The 25,567-nt window shown below is 35.6% G+C and overlaps 1 protein-coding gene across 1 annotated transcript in view; it reads left to right on the forward strand.

Annotated features, from left to right (window-relative positions):
- Positions 1-3,863: 3,863 nt before the first annotated feature.
- Positions 3,864-25,567, forward strand: part of DIAPH2 (diaphanous related formin 2) — a 628,603-nt gene continuing 606,899 nt past the window's right edge. Inside the window, exons 1-4 of the mRNA XM_082646850.1 lie at positions 3,864-3,987; positions 9,322-9,440; positions 11,321-11,437; positions 14,190-14,308. Coding sequence (XP_082502976.1) covers positions 3,886-3,987; positions 9,322-9,440; positions 11,321-11,437; positions 14,190-14,308 — 457 coding nt within the window. The 5' untranslated portion in view covers positions 3,864-3,885. The remainder of the gene's footprint in view (positions 3,988-9,321; positions 9,441-11,320; positions 11,438-14,189; positions 14,309-25,567) is intronic.

The raw sequence follows: 25,567 nt of genomic DNA on the forward strand, positions 1-25,567 counted from the left end.
ACTCTACCTAAAAGATTCTACCTAAAAGATTCTACCTAAAAGACTAAAAGTCATGAGGCCTGAGTTCAAATCCAATCTTTGTGTTTTATTATTAGCTATACAGTCTTGGGCAAATCATCTAATCTTCCTAGGTTTTCAGTTTCCTTATCTTTAAACGAGGATATCGGACCAGAGTATTTTATGTTCTTTCTAGCTTTCAAATCCTGTAATCCTTTATTTTCTATCTCTGGAGTTGGAGTTTTGTTTTTTGAAAGTAGATTGATTTTTCATTGTAAGAGGACAATATCGTTCAATCATGCTCTTAAAGATTTATATACTTGGAAGTCGAACAATGCCAATTTTGAAAGTTCCACTATTCAGAAATGAGTTTTATACTGCTTTAGAGCTTAGGTTTTAGATATTAGGCCAGAATCCTTTTTAAAGTGTCCAGTGCAGTGCTATTGAGTCAAACTTTCTGCAGTCTCCTATATCCGTGCTGTCCAATATGGGAGCCACTAGCCACATGTGGCTGTTCAACACTTGAACTGTAACTAATGAAACTGAGCAACAGCATTTTAAATTTTATTTAATTATAATTAAGCTAAATTTAAATTGTAGTCAGTGGCTCTGTATTGAACAGCATGCTCATGTGTGTGTGTGTGTGTGTATGTGATGTGTGTATTTGTGTGCACATCTATGCTGAATAGGGAGTTGAGGGAGTAGGGTGGCAGGAAGTAAAGGAGAGTGAGAGGCCATTGTTTTGGATGATGGGATGCTGTCCATAGGTCACTGTTCAGGATATATATAAAGTGGAATGTAACACATTCCAGAAACCATTTTCTATCTCCCTTCCTCCCTTCCCCCCTCCCTCTCTCCCTCTCTCTTCCTTTTCTTTCTTTCTTTCTTTTCTTTCTTTCTTTCTTTCTTTCTTTCTTTCTTTCTTTCTTTCTTTCTTTCTTTCTTTCTTTCTTTCTTTCTTTCTTTCTTCCTTTCACATTCCATTATGTATTATGATAACCACTTTATTTTTATTGAGGTATACTTGATAACCATAAGATAACCATTTTATATACTAGACAGCATATTAAAATAATTATATGTTTTTCTAATTAACCTATAGTTTCAAAGTTAGGTATTCCCAATATTTTAAACATGATGCACTAGTTAAATTTTATTATCTTACCCATCCTTAAAATATTTTGTTGTGTTAATCTAGGAATGGATTCTATGAGGCATCTGGAATGTGCTGGAAATTATACTGTATTTGGAGTAAAGTGATATGTTTAGAATCATGAATTTCCTCCTTGCTGTGTCACCTTGTATAAGTTATTTATCTGCTTTGAGCCTCAGCTTCATCATCTGTGAAATAAGGATAATAGTAACACTTATCTCATGGTTTTTGTGAGGGTGAGATTAGATGGTGAATTATGTAAAGCTCCTAAGTTGGTAACAAAAACTAATACAATATATTAATGATGATAATAGTTTGGAGGTTTGTATTTAGCTATGAATTCAGAATCCACACAATGGGTATTTCATATTTATAATTAAGTAATAATATACTCTGCCCTATAAACTAATTACATTTTAAAATTTTAACTTTGTAAATAGTGACAATTGGATTGATTTTGTTCCTATCCTCTGAAAAGGGCAGTAATTGTGTAGTAGTATAAAGGAATGGAAATAATTAAGATGAGTTTTTTCGTTCTCCACATTCATACAATGTAAATATTCCTATTAAAGAGCATTGCTTTAGCAGATTATGTTGGAAAATGACATGATAGTATGAATATTCATCTTATGCTATTTGTAAATAATTAAATATCTTTAAGAATTTGATAAACAGTAAATAGTACATTGATAAACCAGTGCTGTTACCTGTTTAAACTACTGACTTCAAAGTGTGTGCTATTTTTTACTATAGTCAATGGATGTAACTTCTTTTTTTAGCATTTAGTTATATATCATACATTGTGTGTTAAGTGAGTATTTAAAAGCATTGCAACATTTATATTATTAAATGTAAAATTATTTTGATGTTACATTCATTAATTTTTTTGGCTTTGACTATTTTTATAATTTCCTGATCCAAATACTTTTATTATATAAAGGTACAATTCCAAGACTCATTAACTTGTTTCTTATGGAAATGTTCTCTTTGCTTGTAGGGTATTAATACAAGCCATTAAGCTAGAATTTCTTCTGGCAAAAACAATCCTAGCAGATGGCAACTTTTCTCTCTATTAATTTTGGATTGGACATGTATTTTGGCTTGTTCGGTCAGGTCAGAGTTGTAGCATAACAAGAATCATTCATGCAAATACAGTCATAATATACCTATGGACTCATACAGTATGCAAATTTATATTCCAGCCTACTGAAACTATATGAAGACTTAAACATTTTCTTACTGTAAACAGGAAGGTTAAGTAACCCATTAAGGCATAAGCATCATAATAACTTATCTGATATGACTTTTGAGGTAATGCCAAGTCAATGGCAAATATTTAGTCAGATGTCTAAGTGATTTAGCTTGACATTTGAGCATTCATAAGAATTGGACTGAATTGTTCAATTATCATTTAGATAGCTAGTAATGTTAGAGACAGCCTCAATAATCCCTTTTAATGCATGCAACTTTTGATTTTTGAACCTGGATGTGAGCTAGATAGGCTAATCTCCCCCAAAACAGCTTAAATGCATAAGATAAAGATATAACAATAAAAGCAATATAGCTTTTAATATTTGTCTCTACTTGAAAAAAATCACTATCATAATAACAGGTCTGGATGTGGTCAAGTCAAAATACATTTGAAATATTTTTCTTTTGCTGATGTGTTTTTCCATACTAACTATTGATTTATTTGTGCCCCTTTCTATATATACTTAACATATTTACTAAATCTGGTATTTTACAGTGGTCCCCTTGCAGTCAGCTCTTTGAACACTACTAGACTCATTGCGTACTTTAAAAATAATAAATTTCAGTGTGCAGCTCTTAAACTATTAGCCAATTGCCTTAGACGTGAGCAACATTTTCCAAAAATGAGGAATAATCTTTGGAACACTTGGCAGTTAGCATTTGGTTGACACTCTCCTAGCTTGCAATTACCGGAAAATAACTCCCTCGTCTTTTATAATAGGGAACCTCAATAACAGAAGAAAACCAAAACCCATTTTCCAGCATCAGTCTAAGTAATGAATCACCTTTACTTGAAAACAAGCTCTTATATTTACTTTACCATGCAATGCACATTAGTATTTGTGTCATAGTGCCTTCTAGTTGATCTTAATTCACTTGCATTTATTTTTTTATATAGTAAATTAATTCATCTTATTCATATAGTTTACTACTCTTTATTTTGTGCAAATCTATCCAATAATAGAATGGAGAGAGTGTAACTCAGTGTAATAATATCTCTAAGTTATCACTGTTCCCTGTTTAACATCAGGGTACTTTTATAGCTTTGTTTGAGTTATTTTAGAAAAGTGTTTATAACCATATAGAATTGAGGCCAAGCACCCTCTGAGGACAGCTGGATATGAAAGATACATTTCATGATCTTTTTAAAGGGCTCTGTATCCACACTGTTGGAACTTGGAGTTTCTCAGAGAAAGTTTAATATTCCTTCATATTGTTTAGCAAAGCATGGCAGTACTTGACCAACCATCATATCTTCGTTAGAATTTCTCTGGACATTAGAAACTCTATTGTTATTTTTTTTGTTTCTACTGTAAAGTCATAATCATTATACTTATATAAACATTTGCATTTCTTGATGTATTTCATAATATATGTATGTATTCCTTTAGTAAATGGAAAAAAATTTCTAAATGCATTATTTCTTTAATTTAAAAAAAAACTTTTTTTTAACAAAGTTTACTTTCTAATTGCAGGTGGCCTGCATGCAGTTTATAAATGCCCTTGTCACATCTCCTTATGAGCTTGATTTTCGAATACATTTAAGGAATGAATTCCTTCGTTCAGGACTAAAAACAATGTTACCAGTAAGTGGAATGTGCACATTTATTATGCTTATGAACTTTAATGTTTTTCTCTCTTTAGACAAAAGTACTTTCAGCAAAGTAAATAAATGTGCCTTGCCGTTTCCTTTTGTAAAGCACTGGACATTTTGTAAGCTTTTTGATATTGCAGTAGTGTTAGTCTCTACATAAAACTGATGATTCGGAATTCAGCTAATGGTATGTCCAGAAGTGATGGCTTTTTTGGTCTTCTTGAAGTCGAAAGGGAACTTTTCTTTGACTTTGAATACTGAGAACATAAAAGACTCCTATTTTTTTGCCATTTCAATTTTTCATTAAAATTTTTTGCTTTCCTCTTTGATAACTTAGATTGATTTCCTTTATATTCAGCATAAGTATGCATAAAATTTTGATTAGTATATTCTAGACACATAACATAAGGATGGTATTCTTGTTATAAATCCGTAGCATCTTTTCTAAAGAAGAACAATTTTATTTCTTAAATTGAGTGTGGATATCTGCACTAATTGTGATACTGTTAAAAACATTTTTGAAATAACGTTATAGACTTGTTCTAAGATAAATGAGCACACTTATTTTATAAATAGAAATACAACTACCATGACTTTATACTTTACTTAGTATGTTAACTAAAGAAGGATTTTGTTCAAGACCATGGCATTTTTAAAGGAGACAAGTAAAATCTCACTAGTTTCTTTATTTAAACTACTTAGACCATACCTGATAAACAAGAAGTAAATGTAGGGGTGGGGAATAAAAGGACTGAGGAAAGAAAAAACAAAATAAAACAAATGTCAATGAGCGTGTATATAAGGTATTCCTAGGGTATTAGAAATAGCAAAATCAGGGGTATTTCCTGGTGAGGGACTAGTGTGTAGCATGCATCTGTAACTTGTCTTCTGATAGTCTTAACTGCAAGTGGTTGAAACTCATCATCATAAAATATACAATTGGGTCTATTGAAACCCATTTTAATAAGATATATGATTGGGTCTGTGAGGTTTTAGAAATTTCTATGTCAATTCCACTTTGAATGGTTCTTTCATCCATGACTTTAAAAAGCAAGGAATTGGTTGCAGTGAATCAAAGCATCATCGTAAGTGACCCGAATAGAGGTTCAATATGCAGTTAACTTAGGCACATTCACTAGTTATAGTGTATGTAACACACATTCTTTTTTTTGTCACAAATCTCTCCTCATGAAAAGTCTGTGGTCTTATGTAGCTAGAGGTAATATTACAGTCCTCATTCTAGTGTGCTTTTGAATTGCCTACTCAGTGTTTCCATCCTTGTCCTCTTGGAGCTGGTCCTCTGTTTCTGGGAGAGTAATCATGTCTTTGGACACTTGTTGGCCTCAGGGGCTCCTGAAGATCCTCTACTCATTTACTAATATGCCATGTTTTTCTGCCTTAGTTATTGCTGTCTATTCCAGCTTTCATTTCCCTATGTCTATTTATAATTAAACATTCGTTTTCTACCGTATGCTACTGAATGGCTGGTCAAGAAAACTGTGACTTTCAATTTATTTAAGTCCTCATCTTTTCAGAAAGGGTATGCACAGTAGCTCTTGTCCTTACCTTTTGCACATTTGCCAGGGTGTGCTCATTTCTGCTGGGTTCAGTGGTCTCATGGTATTTTTCCTTTGGTTACATTGACAGCTAAGATTTTGCATCAGTGTTTCTTAGCTACACTTTCGCATTGGCCCTATAGCTGTATATAAAGCCCCTTGCAGTACCCTGTACCTCTTAACTTATGCTTCCAGCTAGATTTTTCTTTAACTATCACATCTCTTCAGTATGCCCTGATTCTTAGATCTCAGGGATCCTTCAGCAAGAGGAAAGTGAGAAGTGTCATGTTTCTGCCTCTTAAAGTTTTGGAATAGAACCTACAAGGATTCTCAATTTCTTTTTCTTCCTGTGACAATGGAGTGAAATATGGCTAAATAGGGCTCTGGTTCTCAAGAAGTTGGGCATATCCCCCTATAGAGAGTCTATCTTATTGGGGGTAGGGCAGAGATGTTTGGTTTGAAAGAAAATAATCCTCCCCAGGTATTTCTGATATACAATATGAGAATCAGAATCTAGGCAGATAGACCCTGAGATTAGAGGTCCTTCCCTTAATACCATACATTTCACTACTGTTGCTGTTGTCCTTGTAGTTTTATTATCACAATTTGGAGCAAAAGTCAGAATGGTCATGCTTTAATGTATACTAGATGTACATAACATGTCAACTGCTGTCTAGCTATCTAATTTACTAAATATTTACATTTCAACCACTAGAATTTATAGTAATATCAAACATCTTTTACACATGCATGGGAGCCTAATAATATATTCATAGATGAGTCTTTAATATCCTGGCTTTTATCCTATTTACTCTTATTTTATACATTGTTCTAACAGGAGGAGCTTCCTAATTTTCTGGAATATATCATATTCAAAGCAGCAAATTAGACGTGGCTAGGGCTAATATAAATTGTTGGTACATGGATCAAAAATTATAAATATCTGGAATCATTAGGTGTTGGGGAAGAATAGTTCTTAATAGTTCTTAGTATTTCAGTAATCCATGAGACCATCATTGTAGTAGAGTGAAACTTTTGTTTCATATAATTATTAGAATCCTCAAGACAAGGACAGTTATTTTAATTACATTCTGTAGAAATTTATTTTCAAAATTTGCCCTGTCTCTATAGATAAATTATGATGTTTAAAGAGAGTTTATATTTCACTTACATGGAAAATTTACTTTTTATAAATTTGCTTTAGTAATTTGGGACAAATGAGTTATTAAACACTATATAGTGATTTTTAAAATAGTATTTTCTCTGTAGTTAACTTACATTGATTTCTTGTGAAGTTTTCTCCATCTGCCTTTTAGTTAGTTAAATAAATTAAGAAAATATTAGATAAGTCAGATATGTGAAGGAACAAGATAGTAAGAAATTGTGTCTGTAGGCAGCAGGCATTCTAAACTTCTTTTAAAAGACCGACAAACCCTTTCTTACTCTTTTGAAGAATCAATTTTGATTGCTTGACTGGTAATCAGTCATGTGCTGGTAATGGACTTTGATTTCCTTTGAAGTACACCATATTATAGAGACTTAATTATATGTTTTAGAGAATCTGCTGAAAATATTCCGTATCTGTACAGCAAATCTGTTTAAAAAATAACTGAAACATATTTACAGTATTTCACGTAATTATTAGTAGTGTAATTCAGTAATTTTATGCCATTCTTCATTTAAAATACAAACTTCAGTGATGCATTTCCCTTTTTTCAATGGGGTATCTGTCACATTTGTGCTATATGAAACTTTTATTAATTCATTAAATGTTTATTTTATCAAAATTTTTGAATATACCTTTCAAGGTTTGACATTTGAATGAAAGGAAGTTTTTTATATATGTGTGTGTATGTAGATCATATATATTTTAACGGAGCATTATTAATGAACACTATGAGATATTTCATTTATACATATCTATATTTTTATATTGTGCTGTACATGTTCACATACTATATATCTTATATAAATAATGTGTTGTCCTAATTAAAAACTGAAATAAATATTTAACCAGTTATTTTCACTGAAAATATTTTAATCATGAAGGTTGAGTCCATGTTTTGTAAAGTTCTGATGCTGATTAAATGACAGTATTTAATTAACTTGTTTTTTCTATTTTTCAAACATATTTGAATGTGTTAAAGTCTGATAGTGAACATCTAAGAAAGAATATCTTATGACATAAGAATAAGGAAAAAATCCATATTATAAAATGTATTAAAGGTTTTTTTTTTGAGAGATTGAAAGTGTATTCTTATCAGCTCCTTACATTACCCATGAAGTTTTTTTTTTTTAACATCTTTATTGGAGTATAATTGCTTTACAATGGTGTGTTAGTTTCTGCTTTATAACAAAGTGAATCAGCTATACATATACATATGTTCCCATATCTCTTCCCTCTTGCGTCTCCCTCCCTCCCACCCTTCCTATCCCACGTATTAAAGGTTTTTTCTGCAATGACCAGCATATTGGGTGTGTCTGGCTCCTGCTCTTTTCTGAATTGAGTTCAGAAATCACCTGATAATATAACTCACCAATGTTAGATAACTTTAATTCCAATAAATTTCTTCATTCCCTTTCAAAGTGGAAAGTTAGACCTAAAACAGATTATTACTCAAGAGGAAACTAAGTTTAAATACATGTATTTGTTATGTATTTTATATGCAATTATATAGAAACATATTAATATTTTCATATGCTCTGTAGGTAAATTATTATGTATGTGAACGTTAGAAAAAGAACACCTAGAAATTGCATAAATTTGTGTTTGGCTTCAGTAATAGCGGTTGCATCTCCATTTAAAATCGTCCTATTGAACAAAAATAGAAACAAAAAAATGGATCCGAGTTTGTTTAATCGACCTAATTTGAAGTACACCGTGCTTGCATTTCCTTTTAGAGTTCAAGCTCAGCTCTGAACATCCTAGTCTCTCTTTCGGTATCACCCTTGAGCATCCACAGTTGTGATTATCGATTTGGGTTTTGAAAGCGGCAACTTAATGGACACATATTAAAAGATATTCCAGGTGATATATATTAAGCCCAACAATCTCTAGTGTGGCATGCTTCCAAAGATTTTGTTTATACTATGATTTTGAAAATTATCAGAGGTTTGTAATGCATGTGCTTATAATGTATTACAAAAACAGGTCTCTTTGATGCCCAAGTTGGTATTTTGTGATTCGGCTAAGCAAAAATAAAAGGTGGGGGAGGAGGCTAGTTGTGCATCTTGATTAAAAAGTCCTGACGCCTTTTTGCTTTAAAATCACAAAATGTCATTTAAAGTAAATTTGTTTTTACAACTTTCCACGCCATACTTGGGACTGTTGTCCTTGAATATATCCTTGCATTTGTTCTTCATTAATACAATTGATCTATATTCGCATTTTTTGCCAGAGGCATATGTGAATATTCTAACTGCATGAGTTCTTTTGCGATCTTTGATTAGTGTGTTTAGTCAAAACGACAGCATTTAATGTGGGTTTGTAGCAATTAGTTTTTTTCCCTTGCGAAAGTGATCGTTAATTTTTTAATGTGAGTCGTCAAAATTTGGAGCATGAAAAGAAATGAGGTGAATGCAATGAGGTTCTTTCATTTTAAAATAGAAAAACAGAGTACGTTTACTTTCTTTCAGGAAACCAAGTGCCTGGGTCAATATTTGAAATTGCTTCTGTGTACGTAGATGAATAATAGTGTCAGGCCTTTATTGCCAAAGTACGGGGTTGTCAAATTGTTATTCGTCTGTTAAGTTTTCTGTTTATATATTAGGACCTGAAAGAAAAAGAGAACGACGAGCTTGATATTCAGTTGAAAGTATTTGATGAGAACAAAGAGGACGACCTAACTGAATTATCACACCGTCTCAATGACATTCGAGCAGAAATGGAATATCCTTTTGACGAACCACAGAAATCATTTTGCATGTACTGTGAAAAAGGGATTTGTGGGTGATTTTGTGAACCATTATTAGAATTCTTGTCTGCCGGCCCAATTTATATCCATTTATTTATATTAGAACTTCACGATGATGCTGTCCTTGAGATTCATGTTGAAGAATTGTCAGACTGTCCTGATGTTTTACACAGACTGTATTGAAATCCACACAGTGGCTTGCTGCATTATAGGTTTACTCTGCTCAACGGTCTTGAATAGACAAGAGCCTAAGGCAGTATTCCTCATGGATAAGGATTTTTGGGGGGGAAAGTTCCGTGAGTTCATATGTGACTATAGGTAATATACTTTTTCAGTTTATTAAATGGTACTCCAGTGATTTAGAGATATCATTCAATTCAAATAGATGTCTTATTCTCAATCCAAATATTTTGGTTCCTTAGCGGGGGGAAAAAAGTTTAGATGTGATAGGGTCTGACTATAACAAGGATGCTAGAGTAGAAGCATTTGAGTCAAATACAACTAGCATATAATCTTCCTATGGCAACGATTTTATACAAAATGATTTTAGATCTAAAAGATGGTTGTCATAGCATTGCTGGCCATTTGTTTCACACCCATTAAATTTCTTACTTATGGGTTCTGGGGAAATTGGGAAATACTTCAGAACGAAAATGACCTTTGAGCTGGACTTTTTCTCTATAACGTCTTCTTCCATCTTTCTCCTCACTCTACAGTGCTTTGCTTGCATCTGCCTTATTTATATACACTTCTTTGTGCCTATGAGATGGAGGGCACAAGTGTTTCAACTTTTTCCTCCAATGTTCCTATCAAAGCGTCTTACACATGAGTACTGAATAAGTGCAATGAATAACAATTTTGTTATTATGAGAGATAATTTCTAGTAATTTCTTATCCTTCATCAGTGACTCTAGTCTACAGTGGTCTCCATAATATTAAATGCTTTTTATATCAATTAATAAATATCTTGCTTTATATAAATTTCTCTTCATCAGAAAGCTATTTTTGGATCTATTCCGTAGCCATCGAAAGGACCTTATGTGACTTTAACACAACACTCTTACATGGGGTCTAAGAAGTAATCCATCATATACTTAATTCTATTTCAGAGAAAACGTTGACATTTCAGGTTATTTTTAAGATGCTGGATTACATCTCCTCTTCTCCTTTTCTTTTCCATCAATTTTTCTAGGTGCTCGCTTTTCTTATAAAAGTGAATCCATTTTTTAAATCTGTTTTCTAGTTTACTAAAAGCATTTAAACTTCTACCACTCTTTTTATATCCTAAGAAAAATATGTTTCAAGTTCCTTATCAAATACTGACATACAAATGAATGCAAACAGTAGTGATTTCATATGTAGTAAGTGTTTCATCTGTATAAAATAAAACTGGTTTTTATGAACTTTTAGCAGCCCACACAATGCTTATTTGCCTTACTATTTTATGTGGGCAGTGAAAAGACAGGAGTATTGGCTTGCATGCATAATATAGGTTCCCATCACAACCACAGGAAGGTCAAGAAAAAAACATTTTCATTAATGGCATTGCTGTTCTAATGGTACCAACTATAAGCTGGAATTTTAAAATATAATGAACAGCTGATCATTTAAACGTTTAATGGTTAAATGGTCTTGGAAATACTCTAAGTCTCTTTCACTTGTTGAAAGATTAAAGTGATCCATAGATTAAATTTCTTTATGGAAATGTTTTAAATACTGGAACATGGAGTTGAAGGTTTAGAAACAGTAATGCAAACAAAATGATATATCAGTGTTTTCAAAACTGAAGCTGCTTTTGTTATGAATGAAACTGTTACCAAGAATCCTTGATTTTTTTCCTTTACTTACTTTCCACTGATATGAATGAAGTGTACCATCTTCTGTATAATATGTTGAAGGACACTGCTGCTGAAAATTACTTATTATCCATTCTACAACATTTTTTGCTCATCAGAAATGATTATTATATCAGGTAAGAGGCTGTTATGAGAGTACAATTTGTATAATTTGAATTGGATTTTAAAGGAAAATTAACAATATAGTGGGGTCTAGACAGTATATGCATATATATATATATATATATATATATATATATGCATGGAGTATAAGAGTTTGACGACTCTAGATAACATTTTTAAAAAGGTGTCAATCTATTTTTAATTGGGCCAGAAGAATATACTTATAAAAACGGGGTATGCCATTTCAGTAGCAATGAACCCAACAGATTTTACTGACCCTATGATGAATTTTTTTTGTGGCACAGAGTAAGCTCTGAAGAGTCTATGGTAAAACTTTTAAGTCCTCGTACTTTTTTTTTTTTTTTTTATGTTCAGTCTACCCTATTCTTCTAGGTCTCTCTCTAGCTGGCTGAAGCCATGTGTAAGATCTGAGCCAACGGACTTGATTGGCTCCTCCTGAATTTCTTACCCACAAAAATGTGAGGGATAATAAGATTATGTTATTGTTTTGAGCCACTAAGTTCTGAGATGATTTTATGAAGCAATAAGTGAAAGGAAATGGGAAATATTATTCTGGCAAGCAATATACACAGGTAAACATAAAGTTCAAATAGTAAAGGAAAAAGAGAAGAGTGGACATCATAGGACATCTAGCAGTATCTGCCACACTTCCCATGAATTTATATAATGTGGTGGTAGGGACAATAGAATATAGAGATAGTATCACTGTATTGTGATGTGGTAAAAGTGCTTTAACTTTAGTGTGCACAGGGTGTGTGGATGTGGATATTTTTTTGAACCTGGTAGCTGAAGGAAGCCCTCCTTCAGAAGTTTAATAATAATAAAAACAGCAATGATAACATTTGCTATTTAGTAAGCATTTTAAGTCCTTTTATATTTTAATAAGACTATTGTTATTCCTCTTGTATAGTATTATCTAAAAATAGGTGTGATCTTATCTAAGAAAATAATAATACTAATATTTCAGCTTTATACACAGCAATGTAATTCTTCTAAATAAATGAATATAATAATCCATAAAGTCAGAAATTTCAGAGTGTAGTTCTGGGAATATATCTGAAAACCAGAAAATTAGAGAAGGGTTTCTGAATGACTGAAATTATCCATAAGTTGGTGACCATGATCTTATATTTAACTGTTTAAGAGACTCTTAGTTGTTCTTCATACTCTAATATGCATGAAATTCTAGCAACCTAGGTTATCTGATTTCTCAAACCTTGCTTGATTAAAGGGCAAAGGAAGGCTACCATGGGGTCGGGTACAGTCACAACAAAAATGACAATTCTAAAGTCCATAGAGAACTATTATAGTTCCCTTTATAGTTCAGGCTAGTTGCAGTAACTGATGGGCATCATGATGTTACAGAGACATAGAAAAATGTTTAAAATATGCTGGTTTTTTTTAAGCAGGAAAGATAGTAATCCAACCAAAATGATTGTTGTTTCCTCAAATAAGTGCTGGCAACTAAAGGGATACTGTGCCCATGGGTACACAGTTACCTGGGGAAATAATTTGTGTGAAACCATCCATTTCTCAGTAACTTTGAATAAACGAGAAGTTGTTCTAACATGACGTCCTTTTCATCCTGAGAACATCCATGTGAGGTAGATGTGCAACTAGCGCTTTTATTCTACCTATGGATAATTCTTTTATTCTACCTATGGATAATTAATTTGTCCTGAAAGAGAACCATTGTGTTTTCCCTGTTTACCCAGAGTCATTGACTAGATTGATTATAATCCAGTATTGTTTACCCTAGATCTGATGATGACTTGAAAAAGACTCAGATGTGTAATACATATTACTGTTTATTCTTATCCTTGAGATCAGCCCCATGACAAAAGACATATAAGAGCAATTAGAATATGTTTAGCTTTATTTGCAGACTTTTAGTAGGTTGGCTAGTTATCAGCACACTGATTTTAGGGATGTTTATGTCATAGCTTGTCCATAGTAGTATTTCTTTCTGAATTTTCTCTGTTGAATTTATTAGCTGCTGATAAATACTAAATTTTCCCCGAATTTTAATGCAAAAAGTGCCTTTTAAAAATTTCTGAAGTATGTAAGTGGTCATTTTTAAGGCCAGAATTACCTTGATAGATTACAGAATTAGGAAATGTTTCAAAACCTTTGACACTTTGAACAAATTGAAGCTATCGCCATGCATATTTAGTGTGTATGCTTCTACAAAATGGATCTTTTAAAATATGTGTATAAATAGATCTTTGGAGTAGTCTGTAACATAAGTGGCTGAGTCCAGTTTTGTAAAAGCTGTTATAGCTATCTTGAGTAAAAGTGTGGCAGTAAATTCATTACATTGTTTGCCATGTAATGCCAAGGTACTCATTCCTTATTGAAATTGAGAACTTGGAGAGGCTTAGAACCATTTCTGTATCCATAGATGTAGAACTAAAGAGTCATTTGTTTTTATTAACTTTAGAAACAATAGCTTAAGTAAGTAGATAAGGTTGATAAGTATCTTTGAACACAAGCATGAATCCCTGCAAACTAGAGTATTAAGTCACTAAGTGTTCACAGCTGATTATATTACAATGGGTTTTGCACTATAACGTTCAGCCCATCTTTAAGCTTAGGCATATTCCTCTAGAGTGAGTGTAATGGCTAGAAAAGAGTTTTTTAGCCTGCTAGAAAATAACCTAGTTTTCTTTATCATGTAGAATCACTTCTTATGAAAATTGATTTGTATATGTAGAAAAGGTATTCAAGATTACTTCTCTTTTGCAGGCCACAGTATTACAAAATAGTTGAGGAGTGTGTTTCACAGATAGTGCTGCACTGCAGTGGTATGGACCCAGATTTCAAGTACAGACAAAGATTAGACATTGATTTCACTCATCTGATAGGTATGTGATATAATCCTCAATGTCATTTGATTTTGTTTTACTCTCTTCTGTCTAATAGACACTTTTTAAGTGTAGCTCTCTCACTAAACTTCCTCTATTAATATCTGGTAAGTCATTGTATCTGTGGGTACTCATTTGCTATAATTATTAATTATGATGATCACGAGAGTTCTGCCTCTGTGATTGGAGATACTAATCTGTTTGTTAAGTTTCAACACTCTTGAATTCAGTTTAAAGTCAATGCTGAACTAAAAACATTATATTAGGGGTGAATGCCTTGCTTTTTAGAAACATGACTCTGAAATGCATTGATTCAATTTATGCTGGTACATTTGTGGTTTTGTAGAAATCACGTGAACAGCAGGGTCTGATTAGTAATGCTACGTTATTAGTGTTCAGGTCTGAGAAAGGAAATACAGGTTGGTTTCAGTAACTTAAGACCTCTTAATTCTATTAAAGTAGATCATTTTATATTTTCATAGAGCTTAGAGCTGGGAAAGAATTTGAGATGATCATGTTCATCTACTTGGATTGTTGTGGAAATGACCTTATATTATCTGAGACTGGTAGCTAGCTACACTTTCTGGAACAGTCTCTGAAGGATGATGTGAAACTTCTCTTGTGAAATATACTACGCCATATGACCTTAGAGTTAAGCAGTTTTATTTATACCTAATCGAAATCACTATTGCTACGATTCAAGCATGAACTCATTTGTCTTTGTCTTTAAAGGTAGGAAACAACAGCTGTTGAATGCCAGTTATATGTTATTCTTCACTCCATAGCCCAGGGAAGGCTCACAGTAATATTCAAAGATGAATTCCTTGTTATTTATCATGTATTATTCTCATCTGATTGTGAAACTAATGCTCACTTATCATAGGCAATCTGGAGACTTATGTAAGTGACAAAATAAACCACCAATTACACTTTTCAAGCTCAGTACATTTCACCATTACTCACTGTTCAGCTCAGTACGTCTTGTTATCTCCATCTTCATCACTCTCTCTCTTGCTCTCACTCTATCTCCCTCCCTCCTGTATTCCTCTTCTATATATCTATATGCTGATTTTTCATGGAGCATTATATTATTAGAATTTTTCAATATTAACCTTCAAAATGTGACTTTGAATGTCTATATAATATTCCATTTTATACAATGTCATAATCATCTTGACCAGTCCTTTCTTATTGTACATACAGATTGTTTTCAGGTTTTTATAATTATAAATGAATTTACTGTGAACATCCTTTATATAAATATTTGGCTTCTTCTCAATATTTCCTTAGGATTGATTCCCCTGAGGGTGTGAACTTTGAAAGGCCAAATGCTTTTCAGAAAGCTTGTGCCAATGTACCCTGCCCCTGCAATTAATGTGAATGTTGGCCTCACTGCATATTTTTCCCTGAGCTTAATAAAGTCAGTAGCTTATTTCATATTTGTTGAGAGAGTTATAAGGGACTGTTTCCAAATACGTGCATTGGCTTATAATCTATTGTGGACCATAGTTGGTGCATATATGCTACTGTTGATTTTGGCTAGCTCATTCAGTGTTCAGTGGATATTTGTTTTGGGTACTGTGTGCCAGGTACTTAGGATTGTGTACCGTTAATCAAGAGCAGTGGGGTGGGAAGACGTGAAGGGATCAGGTGAGAGCGGGTAGTCAGTACCAAAAACCCATTATGACCTCATCCACGTATCATCTCTGTGATTGTGAACAAATCATTTAACTTGTCTAGGCTTCAGTTTCCTCAACTCTAAATTCAGATAAGTCAAATATATGTGTGGTCCTTAATATTTTATGCTCAGATGTCTTGAGTAGCTGATGAAGGCTATGAACCTTTCATTAGAACACACACACACACACACACACACACACACACAGATATTAGCTGGTGCTTGAAGAACTTCTAGGAAATCAGTGGATCTCTTAAAATAAAGATCATCTGGACTTGAGGAGCATAGAGTCTCTTCTGATTTCACAGGTCTGTGAGTCTAGTACTTTTTTAATATAAATCAGATCATATCCTGACCTAAATTTCTTCAATGCCTTCCCATTGAAATTTCTATTTTTTTAACATTTTTATTGGAGTGTAATTACTTTACAATGTTGTGTTAGTTTCAGCTGTATAACAAAGTGAATCAGCTATACATATACATATATCCCCATATCCTCTCCCTCTTGTGCCTCCCTCCCACACTCCCTATCCCACCCCTCTAGGTGGTCACAAAGCACCAAGCTGATCTCCCTGTGCGATGCGGCTGATTCCCACTATCTGTTTTACATTTGGTAGTGTGTATATGTCAATGCTACTCTCTCACTTCGTCCCAGCTTAACCTCTCTCACTTCATCCCCCTCCCCATGTGCTCAACTTATTCTCTACCTCTGGGTCTTGATTCCTATCCTGCCCCTAGGTTCGTCAGAACCTTTTTTTTTTTTTTTTTTTTTTTTTAGATTCCATATATATGTGTTAGCATATGGTATTTATTTTTCTCTTTCTGACTTACTTCACTCTGTATGACAAACTCTAGCTAGGTCCATCCACCTCACTACAAATAACTCAATTTCGTTTCTTTTTATGGCTGAGTAATATTCCATTGTATGTATGTTTCACATCTTCTTTATCCATTCATCTGTTGATGGACACTTAGGTTGCTTCCATGATCTGGCTATTGTAAATAGTGCTGCAATGAACATTGTGGTACATGACTCTTTTTGAATTATGGTTTTCTCAGGGCATATGCCCAGTAATGGGATTACTGGGTCATATGGTAGTTTTATTTTTTGTTTTTTAAGGAACCTCCATACTCTTCTCCATACTGGCTGTATCAATTTACATTTCCACCAACAGTGCAAGATGGTTCCCTTTTCTCCACAACCTCTCCAGCATTTATTTTTTGTAGATTTTTTGAGGATGGCCATTCTGACTGGTGTGAGGTGATATCTCATAGTAGTTTTGATTTGCATTTCTCTAATGATTAGTGATGTTGAGCATCCTTTCATGTGTTTGTTGGAAATCTGTATATCTTCTTTAGAGAAATGTAAGTTTGGGTCTTCTGCCCATTTTTGGATTGGGTTGTTTGTTTTTTTGATACTGAGCTGCATGAGCTGCTTGTATATTTTGGAAATTAATCCTTTGTCAGTTGCTTCATTTGCAAATATTTTCTCCCATTCTGGGGGTTGTCTTGTGGTCTTGTTTATGGTTTCCTTTGCTGTGCAAAAGCTTTTAAGTTTCATTAGGTCCCATTTGTTTTTATTTCCATTCCTCTAGGAGGTGGGTCACAAAGGGTCTTACTATGATTTATGTCATAGAGTGTTCAGCCTATGTTTTCCTCTAAGAGTCGTATAGTGTCTGGCCTTACATTTAAGTCTTTAATCCATTTTGAGTTTATTTTTATGTATGGTGTTAGGGAGTGTTCTAGTATCATTCTTTTACATGTAGCTGTCCAGTTTTCCCAGCACCACTTATTGAAGAGGCTGTCTTTTCTCCATTGTACGTTCTTGCCTCTTATCAATGATAAGGTGATCATATATGTGTGGGTTTATCTCTGGGCTTTCTATCCTGTTCCATTGAGCTATATTTCTCTTTTTGTGCCAATATCATACTGCCTTGATTACTGTAGCTTTGTAGTATAGTCTGAAGTCAGGGAGCCTAATTTCTCCAGCTCCATTTTTCTTTCTCAAGATTCCTTAGGCTATTCAGGGTCTTTTGTGTTTCCATACAAATTGTGAGATTTTTTGTTCTAGTTCTGTGAAAAATGCCATTGGTAGTTTGATACGGATTGAATCATTGAATTGATTCATTGCATTGAATCACTGGATTGCTTTGGGTAGTATAGTCATTTTCACAATGTTGATTCTTCCAATCCAAGATCATGGTGTATCTCTCCATCTGTTTGTATTCTCTTTAATTTCTTTCATCAGTGTCATAGTTTTCTGCCTACAGGTCTTTTGTCTCCTTAGGTAGATTTATTCCTAGGTATGTTATTCTTTTTGTTGCAGTGGTAAATGGGAGTGTTTCCTTAATTTCTCTTTCAGATTTTTCATCATTAGTGTATAGGAATGCAAGAGATTTCTGTGCATTAATTTTGTATCCTGCTACTTTACCAAATTCATGGATTACCTCTAGTAGTTTTCTGGTAGCATCTTTAGGATTCTCTATGTATAGTATCATGTCACTTGCAAACAGTGACAGTTTTACTTCTTCTTTTCCAATTTGTATTCCTTTTACGTCTTTGTCTTCTTTGATTGCTGTGGCTAAAACTTCCAAAACTATGTTGAATAATAGTGGTGAGTGTGGGCAACCTTGTCTGCTTCCTGATCTTAGAGGGAATGGTTTCAGTTTTTCACCATTGAGAATGATGTTAGCTGTGAGTATGTCATATATGACCTTTATTGTGTCGAAGTAGGTTCCCTCTATGCCTACTTTCAGGAGAGTTTTTTATCATAAATGGGTGTTGAATTTTCTCAAAAGCTTTTTCTTCATCTGTTGAGATTATCATTCATTTATTTCTGATCTGATCTTTATGATTTCTTTCCTTCTGCTAACTTTAGAATTTTTGTTCTTCCTTCTCTAATTGCTTTAGGTGTGAGGTTACATTGTTTATTTGAGATTTTCCTTGTTTCCTGAGTTAGGCTTGTACTGGGATATACTTCCCTCTTAGAACAGCTTTTGCTGCATCCCATAGGTTTGGGGTCATCACGTTTTAATTGTCATTTGTTTCTAGGTATTTTTTGATTTCCTCTTTGATTTCTTCAGTGATCTCTTGGTTATTTAGTAGTGTATTTTTTATCTTCCATGTGTTTGTATTTTTTACAGTTTTTTTTCTGTAATTGATATTTAGTCTCATAATGTTGTGGTTGGAAAAGATAATTGATATGATTTCAGTTTTCTTAAATTTACCAACGCTTGATCTGTGACCCAAGGTATGATGTATCTTGGGGAATGTTCCATGAGCACTTGAGAAGAAAGTGTATTCTGTTGTTTTTGGATGGAATGTCCTATAAATATTAATTAAGTCCATCTTGCTTAATGTGTCATTTAAAGCTTGTGTTTCCTTATTTATTTTCATTTTGGATGATCTGTCCATAGGTGAAAGTGGAGTGTTAAAGTTCCCTACTATGATTGTGTTACTGTTGATTTCCCCTTTTATGGCTGTTAGCATTTGCCTTATGTATTGAGGTGCTCCTATGTTGGGTGCATAAATATTTACAACTGTTATGTCGTCTTCTTGGATAGATCCCTTGACCATTTATGTAGTGTTTTGCTTTTCTTTTGTAATAGTCTTTATTTTAAAGTCTATTTTGTCTGATATGAGAATTGCTACTCCAGCTTTGTTTTGATTTCCATTTGCATGGAATATGTTTTTCGATCCCGTCACTTTCAGTCTGTATGTGTCCCTAGGTCTGAAGTGGGTCTCTTGTAGACAGCATACATATGGGTCTTGTTTTTGTATCCATTCAGACAGTCTGTGTCTTTTGGTGGGAGCATTTAATCCATTTACATTTAAGGTAATTATCAATATGTATGTTCCTATTACCATTTTCTTAATTGTTTTGCATTTGTTATTGTAGGTCTTTTTGTTCTCTTGTGTTTCCTGCCTAGAGAAGTTCCTTTCGCATTTGTTGTAAAGTTAGTTTGGTGGTGCTGAATTCACTTAACTTTTGCTTGTCTGTAATGGTTTTACTTTGTCTGTCAAATCTGAATGAGATCCTTGCTGGGTAGAGTAATCTTTCTTGTAGGTTTTTCCCTTTCATCACTTTAAATATGTCCTGTCACTCCCTTCTGGCTTGCAGAGTTTCTGATGAAAGGTCAGCTCTTAACCTTATGGGGATTCCCTTGTATGTTATTTGTTGTTTTTCCCTTGCTGCTTTTAATATGTTTTACTTTGTGTTTAATTTTTGATAGTTTGATTAATATGTATCTTGGCATGTTTCTTCTTAAATTTATCCTGTATGGGACTCTCTGTGCTTCCTGGACTTGATTGACTATTTCCTTTCCCATATTAGGGAAGTTTTCAACTATAATCTCTTCAAATATTTCTCAGTCCCTTTCTTTTTCTCTTCTTCTTCTGGGACCCCTGTAATTTGAATGTTGGTGCATTTAATGTTGTCCCAGAGGTCTCTGAGACTGTCCTCAATTCTTGTCATTCTTTTTTCTTTACTCTGCTGTGTGGTAGTTATTTCCACTGTTTTATCGTCCAGGTCATTTATCTGTTCTTCTGACTCAGGTATTCTGCTATTGATTACTTCTAGAGAATTTTAAATTTTATTTATTGTGTTGTTCATCATTGTTTGTTCTTTATTTCTTCTAGGTCCTTGTTAAACGTTTCTTGTATTTTCTCCATTCTATTTCCAGTATTTTGGATCATCTTTACTATACTTGCTATGAATTCTTTTTCAGGTAGACTGCCTATTTCCTCTTCATTTGTTTGGCCTTTTGTGTTTTTACCTTGTCCTTAATCTGCTTCGTATTTCTTTGTCTTCTCATTTTGGTTAACTTACTGTGTTTGGGGTCTCCTTTTCATAGGCTGCAGGTTTGTAGTTCCCATTGTTCTTGGTGCCTGACCCCAGTGAGTGAGGTTGGTTCAGTAGTTTGTGTAGGTTTTCTGGTGCAGGGGACTGTTGCCTGTGTTTTGGTGGGTGGGGCTGGATTTTGTCTTTCTGGGGTCAGGGCCGCATCTCGTGGTGTGTTTTGGGGTGTCTGTGAATTTATTATGATTTTAGGAAGTCTCTCTGCTAATGGCTGGGGTTGTGTTCCTGTCTTGCTAGTTATTTGGCATGGGGCTCCAGCACTGGAGCTTGCTGGCCGTTGGGTGGAGCTGGGTCTTAGCATTGAGATGGAGGTCTCTGGGAGAGCTCTCTCCAGTTGATACTACATTGGGCCGGGAGGTCTCTGGTCGTCCAGTGTCCTGAACTCTGTTCTCCCACCTCAGAGTCTCAGGCCTGACCCCAGGCCGGAGCATGAAGACCCTTTCAGCCACATGGCTCAGAAGAAAGGAAGAAAAAAAGAAAGAAAAAATAATAATAATACTAAAAGAATAAAGAAGTGAGCAGCCAAACCAATAAAGAAATCCACCTATGATAAAAAGTGCTAACAGCTAAACTAAGATAAACATAAAAATCAGAAGCAAATCCGTCACAACAGCAAACCCCAAGCTCCAGTTGTTCGCAAAGTCCATGGCCTCAATTTTGGGAAGGTTTGTTTTCTATTCAGGTATTCCACAGAAGCAGGATATATCAAGTTGATGGTGGGGATTTAATCCGCTGCTCCTGAGGCTGCACTGAGAAACTTCCCTTTCTCTTCTTTATTCTCAGATTTCCTAGTGTTCAGCTTTGCTTTTGGCCCTACTTGTCTGTGTAGGTCACCCTCAGGCATCTGTTTCCGCCCAGGCAGGCCGGGGTAAAGCATCGGCTGATTAGGTGCCTCTTTCTCATTCAGGCCAGGGGGGAGGCAGCGGTATGGTAGTTATAATTGGAATGTGGGGCGAGCCTGTGGCGGCAGAAGCCAGCGTGACATTGCAGGAGCCTGAGGCGCACCTTGTGTTCTCCCGGGGAACTTGTCCTGGATCACGGGACCCTGGCGGTGGCGTGCTGCACAGGCTCCTGGGGGGCTGTGGATAACGACCTGTGCTTGCACACAGGATTCTTGGTGGCTGCAGCAGCAGTGTTAGCGTTTCATGCCCATGTCTCGTGTCTGATCTGATAGCTGTGGCTCACTCCTGTCTCTGGAGCTCGTTTAGGCGGTGCTCTGCCTTCTGTGGGCAGACAGGGAAGGAATCCCCTCTCCTTGTGAAACAGTGGTCTCTTGTCTCTTAGGCGGGTCCAGACTTTTATCCAGACTCCCTTCCAGCTCGCTGTGGTGCACTAGCCCCCTTCAAGCTGTGTTCACAAAGCCAACCCAAGTCCTCTCCCTGGGATCTGACCTCTGAAGCCAGAGCCTCAGCTCCCCGCCCACACCTGCCCTAACGGGTGATCAGACAAGCCTCTCAGGCTGGTGAGTGCTGGTCGGCACTGATCCTCTGTGCAGGAATCTCTCCACCTTGCCCTCTGCACCCCTGTTGCTGCACTCTCCTCTGTGGCTCTGAAGCTTCCCTCCGCCACCCCCCATCTCCGCCAGTGAAGGGGCTTCATAGTGGGTGGAAACTTTTTCTCATTCACAGCTTCCTCCCAAAGGTGCATGTCCTGTCCCTATTGTCTGTGTTTTTTTCTTTTTTCTTTTACCCTATCCAGTTACCTGGGGATTTTCTTGCCTTCTGGGAAGTCTGAGGCTTTCTGCCAACATTCAGTAGATGTTCTGTAGGAGTTGTTCCACATGTAGATGTATTTTTGATGTATTTGTCGGGAGGAAGGTGATCTCCACATCTTACTCCTCAGCCATCTTCAAGGTCCCTCTCCCAATGAAATTTTAATCAAAATTATTACCAACCAGTGCCAGTACTGCACAGATCTGGTGCCGCTTTGATCTCATCATTTCCCAGTTTCTTCCTTAGTTACCTTATTTCAGCCACAAAGTTCTTTAGAGCAAAGAAAAAAATATTGCGGTGTACGTCGTATAAGAAAAATGACCTATATTTAAATTATAAAATTTGATAAATTTTGATATTTGTGTCTACGTTTAAAACCATCATCACAGTCAAGATAATAAACATTTCAAGATGGTGGAGTAGAAGGACATGCTCTCACTCCCTCTTGTGAGAGCACTGGAATCACAACTAACTGCTGAACAGTCATCCACAGGAAGACACTGCAACTCACCAGAAAAGATATCCCACATCCAAAGACAAAGGAGAAGCCACAATGAGACAGTAGGATGGGAGGAATCACAATAAAATCAAATCCCATAACTGCTTGGTGGGTGACTCACAAACTGGAGAACACTTATATCGCAGAAATCCACCCACTGGAGGAAAGGTTCTGAGGCCCACATCAGGCTTCCCAACCTGGGGGTCCAGCAACAGGAGGAGGAATTCCTAGAGAACCAGACTTTGAAGGCTAGCGGGATTTGATTGCAGGACTTCAATATGGTTGGGGGAAACAGAGACTCCACTCTTGGAGGGCATACACAAAGTAGTGTGCACATCGGGAACCAGGGGAAGGAGCAATGACCCCATAGGAAACTGAACCAGAGCTACCTGCTAGTGTTGGAGGCTCTTCTGCAGAGGCAGGGGGTGGCTGTGTCTCGCCCTGAGGACAAGGACACTGACAGCAGAAGTTCTGGGAAGTACTCCTTGCTGTGAGCCCTCCCAGAGTCTGTCATTAGCCCCAACAAAGAGCCAAAGTATGCTCCAGTGTTGGGTCGCCTCAGGCAAAACAACTAACAGGGAGGGAACCAAGCCCCACCCATCAGCAGACAAGCGATTACAGTTTTCCTGAGCTCTGCCCACCAGAGCAACCCCCAACTCTACCCACCACCAGCCCCTCCCATCAGGCAACTTGCACCAGCCCCTTAGATAGCCTCATCCACCAGAGGGCAGACAGCAGAAGCAAGAAAATCTACAGTCCTGCAGCCTGTGGAACAAGAAGCACATTCACAAAAAGATAGACAAGATGAAAAGGCAGAGGGCTATGTACCAAATGAAGGAACAAGATAAAACCCCAGAAGAACAACTAGATGAAGTTGAGATAGGCAACCTTCCAGAAATATAATTCAGAATAATGATAGTGAAGATGATTCAGGACCTCAGAAAAAGAATGGGGGCAAAGATCTAGAAGATGCAAGAAATGTTTAACAAAGACCTAGAAGAATTAAAGAACAAACACCTAGAAGAATTAAAGAACAAACAAACAGAGATGAACAATACAATAACTGAAATGAAAAATACACTAGAAGCAATCAGTAGCAGAATAACTGAGGCAGAAGAACGGTTAAGTGACCTGGAAGACAGAATGGTGGAATTCACTGCCATGGAATAGAATAAAGAAAAAAGAATGAAAAGAAATGAAGACAGCCTAAGAGACCTCTGGGACAACATTAAATGCAGCAACATTGGCATTATAGGGGTCCCAGAAGGAGAAGAGAGAAAGGACCCAAGAAAATATTTGAAGAGATTATAGTCGAAAACTTTCCTAACAAAAAAAGGAAATAGCCACCCAAACCCAGAAAGTGCAGAGCGTCCAGGGCATGATAAACCCAAGGAGAAACACGCCAAGACACATAGTAATCAAATTGACAAAAATTAAAGACAAGGAAAAATTATTGAAAGCAACAAGGGGAAAATAACATACAAGGGAACTCCCATAAGGTTAACAGCTGCGTTCTCAGCAGAAACTCTACAAGCCAGAAAAGAATAGCATGACATATTGAAAGTGATGAAAGAGAAGGCCTACAACCAAGATTACTCTAAGCAGCAAGGATCTCATTCAGATTCGACAGAGAAATCAAAAGCTTTACAGATAAGCAAAAGCTAAGAGAATTCAGCACCACCAAACTATCTCTACAACAAATACTAAAGGAACTTCTCTAAGTGGGAAACACAAGAGAAGAAAAGGACCTACAAAAACAAGCCTGAAACAATTAAGAAAATGGTAATAGGAACATACATATCGATAATTACCTTAAACATGAATGGATTAAATGCTCCAACCAGGCTCAGGCTCACTGAATAGATACAAACACAAGACCCATATGTATGCTGTCTACAGGAGACCCACTGCAGACCTAGGGGCACATACAGACTGAAAGTGAGGGGATGGAAAAAGATATTCCATGCAAATGGAAATCAAAAGAAAGCTGGAGTAGCAATACACATATCAGATAAAATAGACTTTAAAGAATGTTACAATAAACAAGGAAGGACACTACATAATAATCAAGGGATCAATCCAAGAAGAAGATATAACAATTATAAATATATATGCACCCAACATAGGAGCATCTCAATGCATAAGGCAATTGCTAACAGCTATAAAAGAGGAAATCGACAGCTACACAAGAATTGTGGGGAACTTTAACACCTCACACCAATAGACAGATCATCCAAACAGAAAATTAATAAGGAAACACAAGTTTTAAATGACACAGTAGATCAGATAGATTTAATTAATATTTATAAGAAATTCCAACCAAAAACAGCAGGTTACACTGTCTTCTCAAGTGCGCATGGAACATTTTCCGGGATAGATCACATCTTGGGTCACAAATCATGCCTTAGTAAATTTAAGAAAATTGAAATCATATCAAGCATCTTTTCTGACCACAACGCTATGAGACTAGAAATCAGTCACAGGGAAAAAAACGTCAAAAACACAAACACAT

The sequence above is a fragment of the Grampus griseus genome (assembly GCF_964374135.1).
Source record: "Grampus griseus genome assembly, chromosome: X".
Taxonomy (NCBI): domain Eukaryota; kingdom Metazoa; phylum Chordata; class Mammalia; order Artiodactyla; family Delphinidae; genus Grampus; species Grampus griseus.